Below are 27667 nucleotides of genomic sequence, written 5' to 3'. Positions count from 1 at the left end.
ATTTGCAAAGTTTCTGCACTTTATAAATAAGACCATAACGCTTATGTCTGGACCGGGCATTCGCAAATTCTGCTTTTGTGTTCCACTTTTCGAATCGAATGAATCTCTATCTTATCCGTTTATTTGCAAAGTTTCTGCACTTTATAAATAAGACCATAACGCTTATGTCTGGACCGGGCATTCGCAAATTCTGCTTTTGTGTTCCACTTTTCGAATCGAATGAATCTCTATCTTGTCCGTTTATTTTCAAAGTTTCTAGATTTTATAAATAAGACCATAACACTTATGTCTGGACCGGGCATTCGCAAATTCTGCTTTTGTGTTCCACTTTTCGAATCGAATTAATCTCTATTTTATCCGTTTATTTGCAAAGATTCTGCACTTTATAAATAAGACCATGACGCTTATGTCTGGACCGGGTATTCGCAAATTCTCCTTTTGTGTTCCACTTTTCGAATCGAATTAATATCTAGTCTATCGGTTTATTTGCAAAGTTTCTGCATTTTATAAATAATAATAATTGTTCAAAATTTTACCTTACACCCGATATTACAAGTACAAGTGAGCCAGGTGAAGAAGATTGTCAAACAGTGTGACAGATGAAATAGGAAGAGAGAGAGAGAGAGGAGAGAGAAAAGAGAGAGAGAGAGAGAGAGAGAGTGAGAGAGAGAGAGAGAGAGTGAGAGAGAGAAGAGAGAGAGGGCAAGAGAGAGAGAGAGAGAGAGAGAGAGAGAGAGAGAGAGGGTAAGAGAGGGAGAGAGATAATCGTTTTTGGTTCAAAATCTCTCTCTCTCTCTATCTCTCATTGCACAAGGTTGTGCTATTTACTACTATTTATCAAGAACAGCCAAGCTGGCAACCCAGTCTCTGTATAAACTAAGCAAGATGGCAACAGGGACCTCGCTCCTTATCCAATGCCGAAGCTTTAGTTTGAGTCAAACGGTTTTGTTAAAAAAAAACCACCCAAAATAAGTTCGTGTCGTAAGTGATGGAAGTTGAAGTCGGCTTATTATAAAATCGTTTTTATGGTCTGTTTGGATTACCCTTTTTAAATAGAAAAAGTGAATATATCATAAACTTGAAGAATAGGCAAGCTAAATGAAATTTAAATTGACTGATTAAATGAGTACGCGAGGCTGAGTTGCGAACGACTACTGGGTTCCGACATTCCGATCCCAGTGTCATTCATGTTCACCGTACCGTGTTACTGTCTACACACTACACTGCATTGTTAGTGACTGGTCATGTCTTTTTTGTTTGTATGTTTTACGCAAGCTTAATAAAAATTAAATTGACTGATTAAATGAATACGTGAGGCAGAGTTGCGAACGACTCATGGGTTCCGACATTCCGATCCCAGTGTCAGTCATGTTCACCGTACTGTGTTACTGTCTACACACTACACGGCATTGTTAGTGACTGGTCATGCCTGTTTTGTTTGTATGTTTCTTTTAATATGGGTCAATTTAAAAAGAATAATAATAGAAATGTTCAAAACAAAAACTAGATTCACTATTACGTGCCTGTAATGAAGTGCTTTCCACAAACCGTGAGCGAGAATGATGGTGGAGGTAATGGCAACCATGTGGGTTTGTTATTGTTTCCTACCTCCGTCAACCCGCGCATCCGGTTGCGCACCCACGCTGATTCTGACCAATAACTGTTTGTTTGTGTGTGTGTGTGTGTGTGTGTGTGTGTGTGTGTGTGTGTTTGTTTGTATGTGTGAAAGAAACAAAAGGGAGACGGATAGACTGAGGTAGACATGAAGAAAGGGATGGAGGCGGAGCAAAGAATTGTAGGGATAATTTAAGAAAGCATTTTGTTTCAAAGTAAGTCATAGTCAATCAACTGGAAACATACTGACCAATGAGATTGCAATTAGATAAATGGGCTGGTCAAATTATTCATTGCATTGATTCCATTTTGAGGAGGAGGGATTGGGGTTTATTGCGCAATGACTTACATGAAAACATGTTATTGAATCTCTCAAGTTTTTCTTAGCGGTCACCCACATTGTTGATTGTCTAAAATGACCCCCCCCCCTTCTTTCAGTATACAAAGAAAGCACGTCAAAACGAACACTCTCTTTTCTCTCTCTCTCTCTCCTCTCTCTCCTCTCTCTCTCTCTCTCTCTCTCTCTCTCTCTCTCTCTCCTCTCCTCTCTCTCTCTCTCTCCTCTCTCCTCTCTCTCTCTCTCTCTCTCTCTCTCTTGTTGTCCCTCTCTCCTTTTCATCTATCTATCTATCTATCTATCTATCTATCTATCTATCTATCTATCTATCTATCTATCTATCTATCTATCTATCTATCTATCTATCTATCTATCTATCTATATATATATATATATATATATATATATATATATATATATATATATATACATATATATAATCTATCTATCTATATATTATTTATTTATTTATTTATTTATTTATTTATTTATCTACCTATCTACCTATCTATTTATCAATTAATAGGTCTGTCTCTCTTTCTCTTTGTCTATCCATACATTTAACCTTTTTCATTTTTTAGTTACACGTATTTCCATCGGCAGTTTATTGATTGTTGAAGGCTCTATTTACTATTCTGCTTTTGTACTTAAAATTAAATGTTTATCATACAACAATCTCTGTAAGTGTAAGATTAGGCAACTGTTGTATTTATTTATTTTTTGTAAGGGTTTTACGGTGATTTCAACACATTAAGGTCATATCAGCGCCAGTAAAAAGGAAGAAAATGGGATGGTAATAAGTTCTGAATTACAATTAAAGCACCCAAGAAAAAGTAAGACAAAGGAGAATTGGATCAAATAGGGAACATGTGTAGATTCCAAGAGCAAACTATCGAAGTTCTTAGTTTGAGATCACCTAAAAGTCTTATCCAGTCACAAGCACAGGTCCCCACTAAGAGGAATACACTCAAATGTTTACAAATCATATTATAATATATAAACAAAACATAATACATTACATAACAGAAAGATGATTTACAAGGAAAAAAATATAATCTCCCAAAACTAACTATACATTTGACTGTTTCCCCTCTCACCAAGGGTATCCGGTCAGGGTCAGGACAAAACGAAGTTATCTCATTCCAAGACAAAGACAGAACGCTAGTTGGAAAACATATATAGGGAGATAGAAGACAGTAAGTACCTCCCCACTATGGGAGGTCAGGAACCCCACCCAATTAAAGTCTTAGCATGTCCTATAATTTCATGAATAAAGAGGGACAAGGACCCTCACCTCGATCATTAAACAATGCAGCTTGACAAAGAAATAATAGCACGTGGTTTGTATCAAAATGCACAAACACACACATATGTAACACACGCATGCTGACGTCATGACACATTGCCCGGGCATTTAAATTACCAACAGGCGCATGTGATGAGCGTTGGCCAATCAGAATCATTCATTTGTAAAGTTGTCAGGGGCAAGCCTAGACTTGTTTACAGTTTTTAAAGTTCATTTCTGGGTGAACCATGAAATTGTGGAAACAGTCATGCTTTCTCTGAGATAGATAAAGACACGCCCTTTGCTGTGGTATCTTACATAGTATTGGTGGAGGAAAAGACTTAATATTACTAAGTCTTGGAAATGGTTGCTCTCTGAGAGAAAGTCAACCCTCGTTTTGAATGTGTCATTGATAGTTGCTTTTTTAAACATTAAATTTATATAACTTATCCTCAATACCTATGTTGAATTATTACGTTTTCGTGTAGAAAAATTATTGTAGTTTCTGAAACAACCAAAAACTGAAATTTGATCATTTTGACCATTCCCACTTTAAAACCGGTTTTCTTCGTTTTCCAAATCCCGGCTTAATACCGCTTCGAGGCATAGGGTCACATATGGGAGGTGGACTAGTGGGGAGTGAACCAGAGACTATGGAAGCAGGACATTACTGAGGATTGAACTGAAAACTATGGGAGGTTGGTACCAGTGTGGAGTGAACCCAGAACTATGTGAGGTGGACACCTATGGGGAGTGAACTACAGACTGTGGGAGGTGGGCACTAGTAAGGATTAAACCAGAAACCATGGGATGAGAGCACCGGTGGGAATTGAATCAGAGACTATGGGAGGTGAAACCAGTGGGGAGTTAACCAGAGACAATGGGAGGTGGAAAACAATGGGGAGTGAACCAGATAATATGGGAGCAAGACACCGGTGGGGTTTGAACAGGAGACTATGGGAGGTGGGTACCACTGGGAGTGAACCATAAACTACGTGAGTTTGGCACCATAAGGGAATTAATTGAACCAGAGTATATGGGAGGTTGGCACCAGTGTAGAGTGAACTAGAGACTGTGGGATGTGAGCACCAGTGGAGACAAACCAGAGACTATGGGATGTGGGCACTATTGGGGAGTGAACAGAACTGTGTAAGGTGGGCACTAGTGTGGAGTGAACCAGATAGTCCCGGGTTAACACTCCACTTAATGTATTCTTCCATATCCCTGGGCTCAGTCCCCAGCAGTGCCCCATGTCTATTCCTCACTTGTGTCCATCTTCTCTGGTACCGAGTTCACTCCCCACAGGTATCCACCTCTCATAGCCCTGGATTCACTCACTCCCCTCTGTTATCCACCTCTCTAAGTATCGGGTTTGCTCCTCACTGGTGTGCATCTTCCATAGTCAAAGGTTTACTTCCCACGTGTGTCCACCTCCCTTAGTTCCGGGTTCAATCCCCATTGGCGCCCACCTCCCACAGTAAGGTTCACTTCCCACTTGTGACCATCCCACTTAGATTTGCGGTTACTTTCCACTGAGTCTTTTCCCTCAGCCTTGGGTTCACTTCTTAGGAGCGTCCACTTCTCGCAGTCCCACGCCATATATATATCATCCTATAGCCCTTTGATCATTCCCCATTGGTGTCCAGCCTCATTGTTCCGGGTTCACTCACCACTGCTGTCAACATCGCACAGTTCTGGGTTCACTCCCTATTGATGCCTACCTCAATATTCACTTGTATCCGTATCTCTGCCTCGGGTTCGCACCTCACTGATATCCGTCTTACATTTTCCGATCACAGGTTTATTCTCCACTGGTGTACCTCCCCTAGTCCCAGGTTCAATCACTTTTGGTGTCGGCCTCTCAGCCCCAAGTTCAGTCCCCACTTTTGTCAACCCGAGGTATTACGGGATAACTCTCCACTGGATGTCTTCTTCTCCAGCCTTCGGTTCACTTCCCAGTATTGTCCAATCCAGGACTCGCCACTTGTATCTCATCTTATAATAGTCTTGTGTACATTCCAGTTTGGTGTCCACCTCCCACAGCCCCAGGTTATTTTACCCTTTCATGGTATCCACCACTCGGTGTCCTGGGTTCGTTCCCTACTGGTGTCCACTTCCAATAGTTCCAGGTTCACCCCCCACTCTTCTTCCTTATACTTGGGTTCATTCTTCATCGGTGTCAACCTTCCATAGTCCAGATTTCAGCCCCCCCCCCCCCCCCCCCCCCCCCCACCCCCAATTCTCAATGTGATGTTATGAACCATCCACATCTACGTTCACTCACGCAAAATATTTAACAGAGCAGCCTATGTTGCAATAGAAACCACATTCACTGAACCACGGAAGCAAAATAAATAATGCAAAGAATTCAAACAATTAAAATGATTGACTTTTGTTGTACATGATTAAATTTCTATATACTTGCGTTCACTGACGAAAAGTTTTAGACCGAGTCCTTCCCATTATTTGTTATCATTTAAGATATCAAAAATCATTGTTCTCGAATGTCTTTTTTCTCATTAACTCAACACAAAGAGCTCACCCCCTGTCATAAATCTAACAGTAGGTAAAATTCTACAAGACTGGAAATTAGCCAATGTAACTACAATTTATAAAGAAAGATAATAAAAACAAATCTCAAAATTACAGACCTATTACTTTAATGTGTATTTTATGAAAAGATATGGAATCCATTGCTAAAGTGTTTCTTTCAACGTGTTTTGTTGATCAAGGGAAAACCCGAAACGTCCACAGTATCTGTATTTCTTTATGAAATTAAAGCTTTCATTCCGTTTGCCTATCATGATATTTATATATTTCTTCGAACAACAAGCAGCAACAGTTGTTTTTTGAAAAACATAAATACGATGGCGTTTGGAATGATTCCCCATTGATGTCTACCTGCCATAGCCCCGGGTTCACTCAATATTTACATGTATCCATATCTCCGAGTCCCGGGTTCGCACCTCACTGTGTCCGTTTTCCATTTTTTTAAACTCAGGTTTACTCTCCACTTGTGTCCACTTCCCCTAGTCCCAAGTTCAATCACCTCTGGTGTCGGCCTCCCACAGTCCCAGATCCAGTCCCTACTTTTGTCCACCCGAGGTATTACGGGGTAACTCTCCACTGGGTGTCTCTTTCTTCAGCCTTCGGTTCACTCCCAAGTATTGTCCACCTCTCACAGTTCTGGTTCACTCGCCACTCGTATCTCATCTCATAGTCTTGTGTACATTCCAGTTTGGTGTCCACCTCCCACGGTCCCAGGTTCATTACCCATTCATGGTATCCACATCTTGGTGTCCTTGGTTTCACTCTCCATTGGTGTCTACCTTCTATAGTTCCGAGTTCAGCCTCCCCCCCCCCCCCCCCCCCCCCCCCCCCCCCCCCCACCCGGAATTGTGTCACACTCTCATAGCCCCTGGTTCATTCCCCATTGGCATCAACCTCCCATTCTCCCGGTTCACTCCCCAATTGCGTTCAACTCCCATACTCCTAGGTTCACTCCCCAATTGTGTCTATCTCCCATAGTCCCATGCTCCCGGGTGACACCCAAATTGTGTCCACCTCCCATAGTCTTAGATTCACTCCCCACTGATAACAATTCCCATTAACCTGGGTTCACTTCCCAATTGTGTCCACGTCCCATATTATCTGGTTCCTTCCCTAATGGTGCCCACCTCCCGTAGTATTTGGTTCAATCCCCACTAGTGCCCACATCCCATAGTCGCGTATACTCACCAATAGTGCCCACCTCCCATAGTCTCTGGGGCACCAGTGGGGATTGAACTGAAGACTATGGGAGGTAGGTACCAGTGGTGAGTGAACCCAGGATTATGTGAGGTGGGCACCAGTGGAGATTTCTCTTTGGAAATCTTTTGCATTGTAAGTATGAAAGCGGATGTATCTTACCTGCCTTCGTGTAGTACAGAGGTGATGTTACCCGCACAAAATAGCCGAATTAGTCAACGTTCTTACAACGCCCACTTCTAAGCAAGAGACTAGTTAGTCCGAGACTAGTAGTAGTAGTAGTAGTATCGTTCGGCTACACTTCTATGTTCAAGGTATCAATCCAGGTTCGGAAGTCATAATCACATTTGTTGATGGTTCCAAATCCCCCTTCAAGTTTTGTCTCTGGGCAATCTAGTGCGAGGTGGTTTGCATCTTGTGGTGCTTGGTTGCACTTTGGGCATGTTGGTGATTCTTGGAGCCCCCATTTGTGCATGTTGGCAGCTGAGTCCGAGACTAGAAAGGTGTTCATGAAATCCGATTTTTTTAGACACTTGCTTCGCCTGGGATTAAGACTAGCTAGTAATTTACTAGACTAGTAAATTACTAAATCTAGTCCTCGTTCACGAAACAGGCCCTGGTCGCAATGGGCATGATCTATATTACATTTCCATGTGCTCGAGGTCATTGACCACATTGGAATATGTGCTCAAAGTGACCCACATAGTGAGAAGTGTTCACAGTTTTTGAAATATCTCACATCACGATTGGTCATTTTGTTCAGCAATGGGCATGATCTATATTACATTTCCATGTGCTCGAGGTCATTGGCCACATTGGAAAATGTGCTTAAAGTGACCCACATAGTGAAAAGTGTTCACAGTTTTTGAAATATCTAACATCACGATTGGTCATTTTGTTCAGCTTGACACATAGGTATGCTTACAACTTTCATAAACAAAGCAGTATGTTTACATTTCAGAAGAAATATCCAATCGTTGGACAGCAACAAATCATGTGATTGATGACTTGGTTGGACGAAAACATGACTATAGATCGCTCCCATTTATGATCATCTAAGTCATGGTGAATTTTTTTTTTTTTAATTTGCAGGGCCTCAGATTTGCAACAGCCTGCCCGAGGACATTCGATTTTTAGACTCAAAATATTATTTTTAAAAAAAACTTTAAAACGTACCTTTTTAACAAATATCATAAGATTTGATACTTATAACTAGAAATCAAGAAATGCTGTTTATATGTTAAACGATCACATTCAACTTTTTATACAATTTTAAGGTATCTTTTATGTCCCTATTTATAACTAGACGTGTGACACATTTTTCAGTGTATTTTAATAATATAATATATTCATTTATTAGCATAGTTTAGACTTCTCGCTAATATTTGAATGTTGTGTTTTTCATGTTTCTTTTTTTCTCTCGAGATTTTATTGTAGAGCTCATAGAGCCCTTCACTAGAATATGCTCTATATAAGCGCAATTTATTATTATTATTATCACATATAATAATAGTAGAAAAGTCTATTCTGCTATAATCACTATCTTGCCTCTGATTTCACACGGGGCGACGCCCCATAGGTAATCGCATATATTTCCTATTCGGCTTATCTTTTCCAATCTACTTACTCCTTTCAAAAGCACGGCCAAGTTTAACCAGATTAGCTTGCCAATATCACCAAAATTTCTGTTTCTATGAAGTGAAAATATTCATCATCAATAGGAATGTTGAACAAAGGATTGTTAATTTTTATTATAAAGTCGATATTTGAAAATATTTTTAAAGACCCTTTTTACCAAGTGAAAATATATATTCAAAACCGCCCGTTCAGTCAATTTTCCCATGTGCGGATATACTTTTTTCTTCACTGTCCGATATTTATCTGGCAAACAGTAGAAAATCCACGACCAGGATTGCCAGGTTGGATTATTTAATCCAAATCGCCCATTTTTGGATTAAATTTTGATGTCATTTTAAGTTTGGATTTTTAGATTATTTGAGATTTTATCAATTATTTATTTTATGTAAGAAGTTTTCAAAATTAGATACATATTATTTCATGAAATAACAATAACACAATTTGGATAACAAATAATAATAATAATAATAATAATAATAATAATAATAATAATAATAATAATAATAATAATAATAATAATAATGATAGATCTTTATTGTCCATAAATATGGCAATTTGTCATTTACTTACACTTTTTATAACGTTCTATGATAACTATAACATTGAACAGATATTTCACTCCTACTTTCTCTCTCTCTCTCTCTCTCTCTCTCTCTCTCTCTCTCTCTCTCTCTCTCTCTCTCTCTCTCTCTCTCTCTCTTATTATCATTACTCTTGTGATGACAATTCTCTATTTCTAAGGGCAAGCTTGAGTCGTCTTGTGGTATGAGACTCGCTTTCGGATCGGAATGTCCTGGGTTCGTGCCTCGCTCGGCGCATAGTTGAGTCCTCGAAAATATCTCTTTACTCACATTCTCTCATCGTATTCAGGTGTAAAATGAGAACCTGGCCGTTGACAGCGTTGTCTTTGTCCGAAAAAAAATGTAATATCGCGTCATGTCACGTCCTACATGTTAAGTGGTGCTGTTGGCCAGGGAACCATGGTCAGGCGCTTTGGGCACGTTTAGTAGATATTGCCCCATATAAAGGCTCAATCTCTTTTGAAATCTGGATTTTTTTATTCGTAATTGTTTGGATTATTTATGAAATATTATCTGGCAACCCTGTCCACGACACTGTCCGGGACACGACAACACACATAACGGTCAATAAAACTTTGTTGTTGTTTGCTGTGCCGCCGCAGAATCAATAAGTTTTTAACGTAAGTCAAAGACGGTCATGATTTTGATATTACCTTGTTCTGATGTAACAGTTACGCTATTTTACTATCCAAGTCCAAGCAAGAGAGACCGAGTCTTCAGGAGTTGTGGCTGTTTACAAATTTCATTTCCATATCACATATCTGTCATATTCAGCAGATCAATTCAAATTGACGGACTAATTTCCATGAAGTTATACTAGATATCTATCTAGATATTAAAATTAAAGTAAAAGCAATAATTGTCACATTGATGATGATGATGATATTATTAGTAAAAAGAGTTAGGGAAATTTCACGGGTAACGGACTGACAAATCAGAGTAAAAATGCATCGACCTCTAGATACATTTCGCATTGTAATATTGTAATTTAAATTATTGAATTGAATTGTATGCAGTATGGACCTAATATTTTCCATGGACATGTATTATGTCCTCCCTTATCATATTATATCAAAAGGATAAAGATGAATCTTTATCAACTTGAATTTATTTGACGTAATGTTGGTAACGGATTGACATCAGAAAATTCATCTCTTTTCAATTTCATATTCATATGAATCTAGATAGATGGATCAAACTTTCTGAAGTTAAACCTTCCAGTAACAAATAAGTCTTGAAGTGATCATGGGCCACCGAATGGTAGCGTTGTCCAATAAAGCTGGGTGTTTCGAGGGAAGGCAGCAAACTGCATTTAGCCAGTCTACAAACACCTTTGCATTGACCCCATAATGATATTTTCTACCTTCCAGATGATGCAGAGAAGAAAAATTGGTACTACCGCAAACTCGGGGACCCAAATAATTTTGGGGTTTTGGGAGGGGGAAACTTTTTTTTAAAAAATAATTTTGGGGGTTTGGGAGGGGGGAAACTTTTTTTTTTCTTAAAGTCTCTCCCCTCCCAAACCCCCTACTCTAGTAGGCTACTAGACTTTAAAAAAAAAAAAAAAGTTTCCCCCACTCCCAAACCCCCAAAATTATTTGGGTCCCCGAGTTTGCGGTAGTGCCAAAAAATCGGCATGGCATCTTTTTAAATATAATATCCAGTTTCTTCACCACCTACAAGAATAACAATGATCCTCTGTCCAGAACCCATAGGCTTTTTTCTGCCCGAATTATCAGATGTCCAATATTTTGTCGGATGTATGTTTTCGCTCAAGTTCATAAGATGTAAAAGGTACACTGTGCCCATCACCGCAAATCTTATACAGATAAATGTTACCTATCACACCACACTAATCCTGTCACTGAAGTCATTCAATCAATCCTCCCGGTGTATTTGTATATGTGCAAAACGCGTTGAAGTGATGTTGGGTCTGTGATGTCTATAATGTCATGTGGTAGTTTGTTCCATTCACATATTGTTCAAGGGAAAAACTGTATTTGTATTTGTTTGTTCTTGCAAATGGCTGTTGGAATTGTTCGTGTGATGAAGCCTGGTCGATTATCTGTTTTTTTGTCATTGTTAATGTAGATTGGAATATTTATGGCTGAGTGTTTGCTTTTGAATTTTGTGAAATATAGATGTATGCGCTCATTATCTCTACGAGTCTGGAGTGTTGGCCATCTTAGTGTGTCTAGAGCTGCTGGCAAATCTTACAGCTGATCTCTGAATGTTTTCAATGGCTTTAATGTCCTTAATTTTGTAGGGATCCCATGCAGTGCAAGCATACTCCAAAATATTTCTTACAGGTTGAATATATGCCTGTGCCTTTGTCTTTTCGGGGCATTGATGATTTCTCTTGATGAAATGTAATGTTTTGAAGGCCTTTGTCACAATATGGTGAATATGATGTTCCCAGCTCCATTACTTCTTTGGATGATAACCATATCAAAGTTGTTTAGGATCCTGATTGAGGCAGCATTAGAATGACAGCTAAGTCAAAGCGATATTTGAATTCGGTGCAAAATCTAAATTAAAATACTCCCCCTAGGGCAATTGAATGTTCTGATGAAAGAAATGATACCATTGGTTAAATGTATAGTATTTTTTGTAGAAAGTAGGATTGGATTGCATTATTATTTTGGGGTACTGTGCAGCCGTTGGCCAGTAGAACAGATTCTTTTGTGGCCACACAGTGCAGCCAATGGCGCTGAAAGAGTTAATATAGGCCCCATGATTTTTGGAACAATTGTTGTGAAAAGTGTTTTGTGTGCATCAGGTCATCTTTATAAAAATACAGGGTGACTGAGAAAGTATTAGAAATCATTTAACTTGATTGCTAAATCTACACAGTTCGTTGTGATTTTCTGGTCCCCTATCAATTTTTCTTGTGTTAAAGATTGTTGAACTCAAATTCCTTTACCCTGATCGTTCCCTTCAAAAATATTCATGAATTTAACAAATCCACTATTCTAATTTGATTTAACATTGCAATTACTTTTTTTTCCTTTTTCAGTTTTATGTTGAACATTTAAGAATCTTGACACATAAAAGAATCATCAAATTATTTACAAATATGACGTTGAGGTTCTGGCAGGTACTAATATTTTGTCTAGGATGGATGGGTTATGCATCAACCTACTTCCTTCGTAAACCTCTTGGTGTTGTGAGTATTTTGTGTTATTTTAAAAAATCCATTAAAAAAAATATTTATATATTCTGGTCTTAAATTTGATATGCAAAAGGAAGAGTTATTGTGATTATGATTATATATCAAGGTGTTAAATTAAAATTTGATCTCTAATTAAATAATATATATGTAAAGTCTTCCCGGTTGTTTGTAAAAATACCATTTACTTTGTAGTCCTTCAGAGCCATTTTGCTCACAGAGCCAGAGTTTATCTCGGTTTCTATAGCATTTAACAGACAAGAGCAATTGCTTACTAACCTTTGGATAGAACGCTAGTCTATCACAAAGTACTGCTTGGTGGACAGGGGGGTCGGATAAAAATCTCAACTGCATCCAGGATCTATCGTGGCCCCTTTGCGTGTAAGCAAATGCTCTACCAACTGAGCTATTTACTTTGTAGGTACCTTTAAAAGAGTTGGGTCCCAATATATAGCTCAATGATATTCACAAGTAAAGGTACAATTGAAATTTTTTGTGAAGTCCCTGTCCACCCAGCAGTGATTGGATAACAAGATCTGTTAGATCTGGTAGAAAGTATTTTGAGATAGACTAGTGACAATTAATAGCCTATGTCAATTTAAAGCTGCAGAAGTCTGTGCCTTGAGGCCCTGAAGTACTTGTTTTAGTTGTAAGCTGTTTTTTTTAATCATAAGGAGCCCTTTGACACTTATCACTCTCTCCCTAGCTCCATAATACAGTTTGATACATGATACAGCTATCTCTTTTTTTTTTAATATATATATTTTTTTAAATTTATTTTTTTATTTGTTTTTTTTATTTATTTGTTTTTTTTAAATTATTTTTATTTTTTATTTTTTTTCTCTGGTTCAAATTTTAATAATATTGGATTTTTTTTATTTTTTTTAAAAAGAAATTCTTTTGCGGGTTTGTTGGGTTTTTTTGTTTTTTTTTTTTTTGCTTTTGTTTTTTGATGTGTTTATTCTTTTTTGTTGTTGTTGTTGTCTTTATTCTTTTTTTTTTTTTTAATTTTTATTTTCTGTCTTGATGCTTCCAGATCAAGGCTGAGTTGGGCTCGTCTTTAGCCTTCACAACATCACAATTAGGATGGCTAGACACTGCTCTTTTGTTCCCATATGCTGTCATGTCCGTGAGTGAAAATTGTCAAAGAGAAATGATTTTGTTTGTTTGTTTTTTTTAAAAATATTTTAAAAATACAATGTAGATTTCTTTATCGTTCTGCTGTGACGAAAAACTATATAATATGCTAGTCTACTGCCCTTCCTTCCTTTCCTGAACGGTTATGAATTATTTGAAAGTAACTTGTTTAGGAAAGATGAGAATTCAGGTCTCTATATGGGTTTATGGGTTACTTTTTATTTTGTTGTGTTTGATTTTGTGTAAATAGATAAAAAGGGCTGGGGACGGGTCCAGACCAAGTTGATGGAGAATATCAAAGGGATTGAAGTTGAGTGAGGTAATGAGTGAAAGGATTCAATATTGTCTATCGTTTACATTGTAATTGCTAATATCATGTTTCTCATCACATTCATCTCTCTGCATTTGGATAGTATTCAGACCAGTCAGTAAGTAGTGGATGAGAGTTGAAGTGGGATTTTTCCATTAACTTGTCTGAAGATGAAGGGCATGAAATAATTGTGTCCTTGAATTCAAATCAATTAAATCTGTTGACAACTAGTGATGACATTTCACTTCTAAAATTAACCCTGATGAAGTTAATTTGATCTGACTTAAACTATCAATAAAGATGAGAAACATGAATGGTAGCATACTGCAGGTTTTGTATTGTTATACATTGCAGCCTTTTCACTTTTGTTTTTATTTTACTGGATGAGATATTTTGTAAAATGGGACCAGGAATACATAAGACATATTAACAATGTAGAGGAAACTGGTTAGGACAATGCGATTGGCTCTAAGTAACCATATGGGTGAGGAATATGCATTGCACTGTATAATTAAACATTGTGTAGTGTAATAGGTAAGACAACTTGCATGAGTCATGGAAGTTGAACCACTGAAAAAAACATTTATTCCATATAAATCATGCCATCTAAATGACCAAATTTGTGCTAAGATGAGCATTAAGAGTCAAAACTTTGGAAACACAAAATCCAATGGCAGATACCGGTGTGGACAACTGTAACAATAATTGTCTGGTGTATGACTTTGGTACAATGGTCGTTTAAAAAAAAAATGTTTCTACGTTTCTCCTTTGTATGACGGACCTTTGCACATTGCAAACAGATGGGGATGGGCATTTTATCTTCAACAGTTTTTGAAGTTGTGCAGGGTAAACAGTTTAGTTCATTGACAATGCAACAATGATTGGTAAAATTGTCAACTCTTCTCAAAACAAAAGTTGTCTACCCCTAATCCCATGAAAAAAAAACATTAAAAAAACTTGAGTGAGCTTTCATTTATCCAGGAAGTGTGCTAAAGGCTTTTGACAAGGAGTACCAAGTACCAAACAAACAAGTACTCGTTTTACACCTGAGTTCAGTGAGAAAATGTTTGTAAAGATCCTTTTCCAATGACTTAAATTTGCGCTGCCTAAGAGAGACTTTACCCTGGAACCTACAGGTCTGAAGTTGACACATAATGCTGCAAAGGGAACAGTCAACTGATGACAATTTTTAAGTTGTCTATGCATTTCCAGATAAACATGGTCTGCCTATAGTCTCTGTCAAGATTGTCACACTTGAATAAACACAACAAATAAAGAAAAGGAATCTAATGGGTCAATGGCATTCCAATTCTAGATACCAACTGCATGATTCAAATCCCAATAAAAATCCTTTCTCATTGAATTGTATTCAACTTGTGAATGGTGGACACTCGCATCAGGAATGGAGATTTTCTGCTTTACACAAGTTGTACTGCATGCATATTTTGCTTATTTTCTGAAATAAATAATTATTCACAGCACATTTATCAATGCATACTATTATTTGTAATCAGAACATATTTTGTATACAAGCCATATGCCTCTGTGGATGAGCATTTTGCTGAAAATATTGACAACCTACATTCAAACTTCCTTGCATTTAAGAAAATAATTCCCTTCTCTATGATTGTTATCAACCAAATTTGCTCCCTTTAGTCAACTGAATGACATCTAATATTGCTCGATCCCCAGATCATCTTTGGCAACCTGGGTGGGAAGTTTGGTGTCCGTCAAGTGTTCGGTGGTGCAATGATGTTATCTGCTCTTTCAATGGTGAGAAATTTTAAGTGTTCTCAATTTATTTAAAATTTTTTTATTTTTTTTTACCTCAATTGGTAGTGGTTTATTGCTGTAGAATCTTAAATCTGTCAATGTTGTTGTTTGGTAAAAAATTAATCATGACTGCTCAACAGACAACTATTCAGCCATGACCAAGTAGTAGTCCTTCAGAACTATGAGGTTCATGGAGCCGGGGATTTATCCCGGTTTCTACAGTGTGAAACGGACAATAGCAATTGCTTGCTACCCTATCATTAAGCACTTTCCACCAGATCTAACAGATCCATCTTCCCAATTGCTGCTCTGTGGATAGGGGGTCAACAAAAAAAAACAAAACTCAAGTTTACTCACTCAGGATTGATCTTGATCCCTGTGAAGCGAGTGCTCTACCAATTGAGCTATCGGGACCTCCAGTCTTGACCAAGACTGTTCAGATTTTCTAGCCCAAATGGGATGGTATTCTCAATTGGTCTTGATCCTGAACAGGGCTTGATTTTACTGTAACTTTACATCATATTATTCCATTATCATCTAGAGAGCAATAATTGCTATGCACACAGTTACTGCAGCTGTTTTGATAAGATCAGTTAGATCTTCAGTTACAATCAAATAAATAACGGGAGAAGTTATGATTTGAAAGAAATTTATACACGCGATTTTAAAGGGTTGATTCACTTTCTTTCTACTTTTTTACCAAGTGCTTAATAATTAACAAAATTGGACATACAAATCTATGTAGCACAATTCTGTGGGTTTTACTAATGCTTAAATCTCTTCACAAAGCTTCATATTTGCTCCCTTATAAAGCAGAATTTGACAGCCTTTACCATGCCCAACACAGCCTTGATTTTGTCACAATATTGAACATCTAACACTGGGTGGGGTCCTTTGACGTCTCATGGTGGGCAGATTACTTGCTGTGTCTAATATCCTCTTACATCTGTTTTCCAAGTTGCTTTCTTTCTTTGTATGGAATGGGATTGCTTGGTTTTGCCCTGGCCCTTGCCGGAGTCCTAAGCTGAGAGGGAAACAGTCAAATATTTAATATTAGTTTTTAAAAAGTAGTCCTTCAGAACCATTAGGCCCATGGAGCCAGTGTTTATCCCAGTTTCTATAGTGTGAAATGGACAATAGCAATTGTTTGCTATCCTTTGGATAGGATGCTAGTCTATTGCAAAGTACTCTCCACCAGGTCTCAGAGACCCAGCTACCCATTGAGGGGGGTGAGAAAAATAATCTCGACTGCATTCGGGACCCCCCGTATTAGTTTGGGAGATGATTTATTTTTCTTGTAAATCATCTCTCTGTCGTGCATTGTTAAATATGTTTTCTGTTTTGGATATATTCTTTAAGCATTTGAGTGTATTCCTCTTAGTGGGATCCTGTGCTGATGTCTGGATGATACTTTTTGGTGATCTCAAACTTTGTGCACTGATGGAATGCTCTTGGATTCTACATCTGTTCCTTATTTGAAGCATTCCCCTTTGTCTTACTTTTTCTTTGGTGCTAAAATTGTAATTTTATAATTTTTTTTAATTATCCCATTTTCTTCCTTTTTACTGGTGCTGAGTGACCTAAACGCGGCGCAAGTGCTGTAAAACCATTAAAAATAAACGACAAACATCCAATGGCTGGGCACCACTCACATGAAGGAAAATGCAGGAGCTCTTTATTAAACTTTAAAAATTAACAAACAAATCAGTATATCATACTTCACACTGATCTGTATATTTCAGTGGATATTTTTCATATTTTAAGTGTAAATTATTAGTGATTTGATGCCATGATCATGTTGTTTTAAACTGTAAAATTGTATCTCATTTTAAACCAGAATATTATGTTTAGAGATTTCACCTGATCATGTATGTTCATCCTTTTTTTTTTCAGGTTGCATTTGGTCAATTCAGTAGCTTTTATGCTTTGTTCTTCCTTCTTTTCCTAAATGGAACTGCACAGGTATTTATCTTTCTCGTTTGTTTGTTTGTTTGTTTTTTTTTGGTAAAAACATATTTATTGGGGGGGGGGGTGATATACATACATTATATTATATATATATAATATATATATATATATATATATATATATATATATATATATATATATATTATATATATATATATATATATATATTGAATCGTGTTTGATACAAATATGGTACGAAAGTGCTCGACATGTAGCAATGGAGCGAATTATTATTTTAATATTTACCACAATGTTTGAGATTGTGGTAAATATTAAAATAATATATATATATATACATATATATATATATATATATATATATATATATACATATATTATATATATATATATATATATATATATATATATATATATATATATATATATATATATATATATGATAAGACTTTAAGCTAATCTTAACTGACCTTTAAATCTGTATGTGCAAAGTTTTTTTAGGGGTTTTATTTAACAGCTGTTGCTAAAAATATTTTTTAACATCTAGTTTTGTGGAATATTTCATATGATGTATAAAAACATATTTTAAAAACTTTTTTTTTTCCTTTATTTCTATATTTCTTAAAATTTTCAGTCTCAATGTTGGCCAAATTGCACCAAAGGCCTCCTTTCTTGGTTCTCGGATTCGACAAAGAACTCCATGTTTGGCATGTTTGGTACTTGTTGTTTTGGAGGAGGAATCATAGGCACCATGCTTGCCGTAAGACTTTCAATTGTTGAGCATGTGGTTATTAGATTGTGCATGTTACTGGGTCTCAGATTCTCTGGACTAGAAAGAGGAGTTAATTAATGGGATATATATATATCATTTTTTTAAAATTACTATCATATTATCAACAACATTTAAAAGATGAGAATACAGAATTATTTTAAAAAATGTAAATTAGGGTAAATGTTATATGAGGTGACACTACAAAAATGATATAATTAAACCCATGGTATATCATGAAGATTGCTTATCCATTCTTTTCAACTTTAATTTATTTTTAATAAATAGATAAATGCTCAATTGGTTCTTTCTACATATAAAGAGATGACTTTTTAAATTTCTTTTTAAAACTGCTTCAGAATAAATAAAGCTAGAATGCAAATTGAATGGCAGAGAATTCCACACTATAATGCGCAATATAAGGTTCTGTCTTTTAATTTTGTGTTCTCCCTTTTTGTGATGCGCAAAAGATGCTGATCACACGATCTTAAATTACAAGATGGGATATAATCATTAATAAAATCCTTCAGATAGAAAGATGAGCGATCGTTTTTAGAGTTAAAACATAGCATTGCAATTTTATAATCAATTCTAGTTTTAACAGGCAACCAGTGGAGTTCATAAATCATTGTGGCTATGTGTTCTCTTTTTTTCTTCTTTAAAACAATTTGTGCGGCTTGGTTTTGTAAAAGCTGTAGATTCTTTTAAAGATTATCAGGCAGATTAAAAAGTGATGGATTACAACAGTCAAGTCTAGAAAAGATGAAAGAAGAGACGAATGTTTGAATGGACTTTTTGGTTTAAATATTTGACAATTGGTCAATTTTGCATAATTCAAGATAAAGAATTTTGCAAAGATAGGATACAAGTTTTTTTTTCCATAGACAGATTACAAAAAAAAAAATAATGCCGAGATTACGGGCTTTGTTTGAAGAAGGAATAATTTCATGTTGATCGTTGAATGATTTCGAATTTGCCGAATGCATATGCTTTCTAGACTTTATAAAAAGAACCTCCGTTTTCTCTTCCTTCATTTTAAGTTTATTGCAAGTCATCCACATCCTCATCTTCAATACATTTCTCCATTTTTTTCAATAAACAGCTGAGAATTAAGCTGAGTGTCTTCAGTGTACATATGGTAGTTTATGTTATGCTTTTTGATTACATCACTTAATGGTTGTGTATATAGCATTGTGAACCCAAAACAGATCTCTGAGGGATCCCAAATTTTAATGGCTAATGGTTCGAGTGAACTCATTTTATGAGAACAGACTGAGATCGTTCAAAAATGTAACTTGGAACCAATCGAGGACAGTGCCTGTTATGCAGATGCGCAATAAGAATGGCATGAACAGTCATGTCGAAAGCGGCACTGAGATCGAGCAGTGCAAGAATAGAGACATTGCCTTGGTCAGTGGCACCCAATAAATTACTTTGTATTTTTTGAAGTGTCGTTCACAACTAGCATCTGTTCTAGCATCTACCTTGTTAGGATTCATTCTGTATCCAACTGTCATCCTGTACACACGTATCATATGTTAATGTTGTTTAATAAATGTTCTTTACTGCAACAATTTGGTTTGCTGATTCTTGGAAATGCATATCTTATTACTGATCTAAGAACACAACATAATCAAATTTGTTTTTGTTTTTTTAAGGTATGTAAAATTAAAGGCATGCCATTGAAAAAGATCTGTCTGAAGTGGCCTTTTTGATTTAGTTTCAGATGCCATAATTCTTTTGTTAAATTCCGATTGTTTCTATTTATTTAAATCGCAAAATAGTAATTAAAAATTTTTTTTTTTAATGTCAATATTAAAGTTTTAACATCTCTAAAAAAACCATGAAGTTAAGGTAGATTATAGTAATTTTACCATTCTGACATGGAATAAACCAACAACGAAAAGTACAGCTTTCATAACTGAAAAATGCGAATTCATGTCACGTGCAAAAATCAAGTGGCCGTTTGAGGTCCATGTAAATCAGTTGCTCAATTGATAAGAATATCAATTTCAGTGGTTTTTTTAAATTCAAATGATAAATATTCTTAATAAATTTTAAAAAACCCCCAAAAAACAGATTCATTAAATAGGCTGATATTTTACCATATCTTTTTCTTTCTGTGACTCCAGGTTTTCTTGCAAGCACACTATGGATGGAGAGGAACTTACACTATCCCATCCATTTTTGTGGTGAGAATTTATTCATTTATCTATTCATTTGTTTATTTATTTATTTAATTTTCTATTTTGATTAAATTCATTGCTTTATCTCTTTGATTAATAGTGATTTTTAAAATTACTTTTTAATCTTTATTTCTTTTTCTCTTCTTTTATTTCCTTATAGTTTTGTGCTGGCATTGTCATATTCATGATGTTTAGAACAGCTGAAGAAGTTGGGATTACAGTGCCTGGAAAAGGTAATTAGGTTTCTAACATGATATTAAATGTATATTGTCTGTGACCCACTGATTCAATTAGCTATTGCGTCGTGGTGAACTAGACATTGAAAACTGGAAATTTCTGAATATCTAGAATTGATATACTTTTTTTATTTTATAAGGATAATGAATGTGTGATCCTGACCATTAAAACATGTAATTCCATTTTCAGCATTAAGTTAGTAGTTTCAGATCGAAGTAGAAGGTCACACTTATTATGTATTTATCATACTCAATGCATTTTACACGTGCGGCTATGTGTATATATATATATATATATATATATTATATATATATATATATATATATATATCTGTCGTTGTATAAGTGCTTCCGAGAACATTTTGTGGAAAGGGGTGCTATAGAAATTATTATTATTATTATTATTATTATTATTATTATTATTATTATTATTATTATTATTATTATTATTATTATTATTATTATTATTGTTGTTTTTGTTGTTGTTGTTATTATTATTATCAGGTATCAGGATATCCTTTTTGAAAGGCTTTAAAGAAATCTGACATATTATCATACTATTTTCATCTTGAGAGAAGAAACAGTAATGCATCTCATTGCCAAGTCACATAAATGATCTCTCTGTAAAAACATTTAGGCATGCTGTTGTAATCATATAAATAATGGGAAAGTAAAAACTGTTAAGAAATCCACACTTGTTGGAAAAGGGTTTATTTACTTATGTGCTTAATAGATTATTACTTTTGTTATCACAGAAGTACCAAAAGAGTCAACAGACAGTAATACCCCATTAGAAAAACCTAGCATGTGGCAACTTTGGAAAGTCCCGTAAGTATAATGCTTTGTTGCTTAACAATCATATAACTATATCCAGGTTTCATGATTTTCTGATTACCCATGACTTCTTATTAAACAACTATATGATGAAGCAAGCTGCCAAGTAATCCATAACGGTAAACTTTCAGATTCCTTTGAGGTTAAAACTAGAGTGAAGCTGGGATGTCTTGTTTCGCCAATAATATCCTTAACAGTAATTGACTGGATAATGCGCAGAACTGTGGGGGATAAAAAGACTGGAATAAAATGGAACCTTACTCTATACCTTGTAGACCTTGACTTTCGATTATATTTGTTTATTGTTACAATCCCATCACCATTTACAATGAAAATCAGACAGACTTGTCAAGGAAGCAGCACAGACTGGTTTAAGAATAATCACAATGAAAACAGAGGTAAGGAGATTACTAAACTACAACACAACACCCATCTCAGTAAATGGAAACAATCTGAAGGGCAGAGACAAATTTACATATTAGGGTAGCATTTTTTCAACATCTGGAGGACCATATGAAGACATAGAGGCTATAATAGGAAAAGCATGACATGCATTTATCACCCTCGGACCAATATGGAAATCAACAAATCTGTCACTGAAAAACAAATTCAGAATCTACAACACTAACGTAAAAGCAGTCTGTCTGTATGGCTCAGAAACATGGATATTGACCAATTCATTCTATATTGATTTTTTTTTTGGTTTCACACTCTTTTTTACCTTTTTATTTTTTTCCACACATATTTTTGTTTTTCTTTTCCTTTGACCACAATACAGAACTGTAGCAGAAGTAGCAGTGGCTGTGTTTTGTCTCAAAGTTGTGCGTTACTGTATGTACATGTGGCTCCCAATGTACCTTCTCAAAGCAGTAAGTTCTTGTACTTAACCTTTATTCACCTGAACAATTTCTCAAAACGTTTTATCTTCATTATTGTAACATTTTATTTTATTTCATTTATTTTTTTTTACTAATACTATTATTATTCTTATTATTATTATTTTTATTATTATTATTATTATTATTATTATTATTATTATTATTATTATTATTATTATTATTATTATTATTATTATATTATTATTATTATTATTATTGTTATTATTATTCTAGTGGAAACCTCCAATATTGTCGAGGATCACTCACAGTTTGTAAGGTATTATATTGTAAACTTGTTAAAACACTGCACATAACACTAATAAAAAAATATGTAGATTAAAAAGCAAACAATTCTGGGTTACGGGCAACTTATGTCAAATTCTGGTGAGGTCGTATTGCTCCAAGGGTGCCCCCTTCCCTCCCAACACCTCCAACACCACATCATCATCACTGCCACTACTACAACCACCACCACCACATCATCACTACCACTACTATTTCAACCACCACAACCACATCATTATCACTACCAATACTGTAACAACCACCACCACCACATCATCACTACAAACTCTACTACTACAACAACCACCACCACATCATCATCACTAACATGACTACAACAACCACCACCACCACCACAGCATCATCACTAACATTTCTACAACAACCACTACTACCACATCATCGCTCCCAGTACAACATCCAACATCATCTCTACGACTACTGCAACAACAACCAACACATCATCCTCACTACTACTACTACAACCACCACAATCACATCACCACTACCACTTCTGCTACAACCACCACACCATCACCACCACTTATTCTACAGACTAAAACCACCACTTCATCATCATCACTACCTCAACTACTACAACCACCACCACCACCACATCATCATCACTGCCAATACTACTATTACCACTACCCATGTATCATTATCACTACCACCACTACTACAACCACCACCATTAGGTTTTGGAGCTTTACTTCATTTGAAATAAAGGGACTTCGGATGGGATGGTATTTGGCATTGTGTTTACTTCTTGTATAGTTCTAATCAGCTATCAGTTTAGAATTATAGGATATATAAACACAATGCCACACTTTTCTTGTTTGCAGAAATTCCTCTTTCGGCATTGAAATTCTGGGTGGGGTTCCTGACCTCCCATAGTGGGCAGGGAAGTACTTACTGTGTCTTCTATCCCCTTATATCTGTTTTACAACTTGCTTTCTTTCTTCGTCTTGGAATGAGATTACTTGGTTTCGTCCTGGCCCTGGCCAGATATCCTAGCTGTGAGGAAAACAGTCAAATGTATTGTTAGAATTTTGGGAGATGATATTTTTTTCCTTGTAAATCATCTCTGTTTTGCACTGTATTATGTTATGTTTACATATTATATATGACTTGTAAACAATTGAGTGTATCCCTCTTAGATGGGGACCTGTGCTTGTGTCTGAATGAGACTTTTAGATGATCTCAAACTAAGTACTTTGATAGTGTGCTCTTGGAATCTACATCTGTTTCCTATTTGAACCAATATCCCTTTGTCTTACCTTTTCTTGGGTGCTATAATTGTAATTCTAGAAGTTTTTACTATCCCATTTTCTTCCTTTTTACTGGCGCTGATATGACCTTAATGTGTTGCAAGCACCATAAAACCCTTAAAAACAATAAAAACAAAACAGCATTGAAATTTCTCCGAGTGGTGTCTGAAATTCCTGTGAGCCAAGTTTTAAATTGGTGTTTCTGCATTAAGAAAATGCAATTTGCCGCATTGAAAATGAAAAATATGCAGGACATAAATAAATGGAACATATTGTACCAGGCTATAGATTGAAGTCAGAACCAATCCTTGCAATTCCAATCTGGGGACAATAAGAACGTTGTTGAAAATAGAATAATGATGAAATTAAACAAAAAGAATCAGCCCTTGTTTACTCTACAAAGTGGGGCACACAACGAATTGGTTAGGTGACAGGATAGATGCTACCGATATTTTTTATATAGGTACCGATTTTGATAATTGAGATAAATGTAGTGGGATGTCATATCACAATTTTTGCCCAGTGTTATATCTGTAAAAACTTCCTTACCAGTCCAATATGCAAAGTGTATTAACAAATTGTTCAATTATAAATCTTACTGATGCACTACAATAATGTGCCTTGGATAAAAAGTCATCATCAATACATCCTAACAGCTCCCCATCAGATTTTTAAAAAGTAGGGATGGGGGTTAAAGTTATCCCATTGAACTCATGTTAAATGTTTGCCAACTAGCACAGAATTACAGGCAATTCTAAAAATTATTTTAAACTTTTTTTTACGGATTTATATACCTATTTTAAATCTTTAAAAAAATTATAACAAGAAACTTCCAAACCTTTTTTTAAATTAAGGGTTATTCTATCATATGTTACCTCAAATAATTATTTATAAAATCTGATAGTACATAATGATCGATCCTTTGATGTTTGCGATCATCATCTGGCCGACCTTTTGCCAAATTCAGTTGCTTGCACCTCCTGACTTTAATTACTGGACCGATTTTGATCTCGATCTATGTTAATTTTCACGATAATTTAGTTTAATAATTAAACTTAGATTAATGCCTGTTTGTGATAACCTTTATTTTCCTGCAAATATTTTTTGCAGGTTCTCAACAAGTAATGATAAAAGAAAGGAAATTTGTCATCTAATGTTTTTTTCCTTTTTTTCAACAGCTTCAATATTCCCAAGAGAATGCTGGCGTTTTCTCCACTATTTTTGAAGTTGGTGGTGTTCTAGGGAGTGCTCTGATAGGATTTGTATTAGACAAGTTAGTGTTTGAAGGATTTTGTGACTTGATTTTACTTGAATTATGAGTGCGATCAAAGAAATTCTTAAGACTCAGTTTAAAAGTTCTGTCTTTGGGAATCATATTTTTGAAGTCTTGAAATAAAGCAATTTACATGAAACATTGGTAGATGATAAATTAATTTTCAAAGTGTAATCCACAATTTTGTGTTCAAGGTAGAATGGTTTGGCTACTTGCCTCCTTTGTTTATATATCACAAAATCTTTTTTTTTTTTAAAAACAAAACAGAGTTTAAATAAATTTTCACTGATTTGCTTAAACATAGATTAACAATGTATCTTTGTCTTTTCGTCTTACCACGTCTCACTAGACTCACCTGATAAAAGAGTGTAAGATAGGCAAATATGCTATTAATAATTGGATTTATGCATTTTTTTTTCTTCTCATAAACAAATGATGGACAGATGATGACATATTTACTGATAAGCTAATCCTTTTAAAACATTAATATTCTTTCTTGTCTTTATGAATGAATAATGAAAGGTGAAGATCACAGAAGCTAAGCATTCATCTCTATTTGTTTTCAGATATTACAAAGGCCAAACTATTCGAGGCATCGCCCTGTTCTGCCTCATTTCAGCTGGAGGTTTGATTGCTTTCATTTTCACTAGCCATATGGGCGTTGTCATCAACTGCATCTGTTTATTTATTGCTGGGGCTTTTAACTCTGGTCCAGACATCCTACTATGTAAGTATGATTTACTTGTTTTTTTACTGCTCTTTTGTCCACCAATGTTGAGAAGAATGATCATTCTTATTAATTATTATTCATTTCATTTAAATGAACTTCATTTCAAGACATATATCTAATCATAGTTTTATCAACAATTTGAAAATTGAAGAAGTAGGCACTATTGTTACTACAAAACTTGACTCAGGGGTGAATGAGTACCTGGCTATAGGCAGCGTAGGATACTGTAAGAGTGGTAGTGCAAAAAGGATGCCTAACAGACTTTTACTATATGAAATTGAAATATGGTTTCATATGGTCTTGCTGGGGGAATAAATGGATTTAAAAAATGAAGTGCATTGAGCATAGTGAATCCGTTGAGATGAGCTGTTTCAGTGTTCAAATTTGATTTTTTTTTTTTTTAAACATGATAAGGAATATATATGTGTGTGTGTGTGTGTGTGTGTGTGTGTGTGTGTGTGTGTGTGTGTGTGTGTGTGTGTGACTGATAACATTTGGTCCAAGAGTGTGAGCTGATGATCAGATAACTCAATGACATGCTATTAACATTTCGCACACATTTTCCTCCAGTTAAAGAGGGACATTAAATTGGTAGGAAACCCTATTTCAAGGTGGCAGTGTCTGCCAAATGTATGTTTTAAATCATCAGCCAAATTTTTTTTCTTGCTTAAGAGTATGGTGTTTGCTATGGATAATCTTTATTATTAGAGTTATAAAGACAGACCATAATTTCAAAGTTAGTTTGGTTTTTTGAACATTTTCATATTCATTGTCTTTTCATCACACAGGCGGAACTGTTCCTGCAGACTTGGTGCAAAATCACAGTAAAAGTGTACAGATTGCCACAATAGCTTTGGTCAACGGTAATAGATTTCATGAGTTTCTTCTCATTAAATTACCCTTACTCATTAAGTAACGAGTTGAACCTAATGTAGTTTTTCAACAAACCAAAAAAAAAAATGAATTCAATGAAAAAAGAGTTTGTTTTTTTCTCTCTCTCTTATTGTTAAGAAATTCTTTAATCCAAAAGTGCTTATCTCTATACTACCACTAATCTGAAAAAAAAATTACTATTATGTAGGTTAAAATTGAAAATGTAAGAAAGACATTGAAGCACGATCTACTCACAACCCAAGATCCAGATTTAGTATTGGCAATGGAAATGTCATAATCCCTGTAAAATTTGTAATCTCTTCTCTTTATGACTTAAAAAGACCTATGTCATAAGTAAAAGACAAAAAGATTCTCGTGTGTATGATAAAATATGATTTTGATGCTGAAGATAATTTGTTATGATGGTTCATATGTCAGTGTGTGTCATCATGATTGATGAAATCTTTTCTTTCTTTTTTTTGTTGTTTAAATTTAGATTTTTCTCCATTTCTAATCATATAATTTCATCCATCTCTATCTCATTCAACATTATGCTTCCGATTCATGTTTTTTAACATGTCGATTTAACTCAAGTGATACCTTGCATTCCGGAAGTTACACTGGACAGTGCCTAGTTGCTACAGCTGATCAGTTGAAACAATGGCAGCTCGCCTAGCAGTTTTTCAATATTTACACCCATCCCAGAAAATATACTTTTTTGAGCTAATAACAATAATTTATGGTACAACCTTTACATTTTCTTGAAGGGAAATAAGATATTTATTGAGAGAGAGCAAACTTAGTAAGAATTTATG

At 35.4% G+C, this 27667-nt stretch overlaps 1 protein-coding gene across 6 annotated transcripts in view; it reads left to right on the top strand.

Annotated features, from left to right (window-relative positions):
• Window positions 1-9717: 9717 nt before the first annotated feature.
• The window catches only part of LOC144974801 (uncharacterized), a 32992-nt gene continuing 15042 nt past the window's right edge, over window positions 9718-27667 (top strand). For all 6 annotated transcript variants that reach the window (XR_013645820.1, XR_013645819.1, XM_078918081.1 and 3 more), the window contains exons 1-13: window positions 9718-9822; window positions 12219-12368; window positions 13408-13500; window positions 15511-15591; window positions 17485-17553; window positions 18152-18277; window positions 20419-20478; window positions 20633-20705; window positions 21464-21536; window positions 22321-22411; window positions 25155-25249; window positions 25816-25976; window positions 26768-26842. Coding sequence is in view for 4 of the 6 variants with exons in the window: in XM_078918081.1 (XP_078774207.1) it covers window positions 12279-12368; window positions 13408-13500; window positions 15511-15591; window positions 17485-17553; window positions 18152-18277; window positions 20419-20478; window positions 20633-20705; window positions 21464-21536; window positions 22321-22411; window positions 25155-25249; window positions 25816-25976; window positions 26768-26842 (1087 nt within the window). In the remaining 2 variants the exon portion in view is untranslated. The remainder of the gene's footprint in view (window positions 9823-12218; window positions 12369-13407; window positions 13501-15510; window positions 15592-17484; window positions 17554-18151; window positions 18278-20418; window positions 20479-20632; window positions 20706-21463; window positions 21537-22320; window positions 22412-25154; window positions 25250-25815; window positions 25977-26767; window positions 26843-27667) is intronic.

Source organism: Berghia stephanieae, chromosome 6, assembly GCF_034508935.2.
Source record: "Berghia stephanieae isolate SIO BIC M18660-M18661 chromosome 6, UCSD_Bste_1.3, whole genome shotgun sequence".
NCBI lineage: Eukaryota > Metazoa > Mollusca > Gastropoda > Nudibranchia > Aeolidiidae > Berghia > Berghia stephanieae.
Note: the sequence above shows the minus strand (reverse complement) of the source record. Positions and strands in the feature narration are given on the sequence as shown.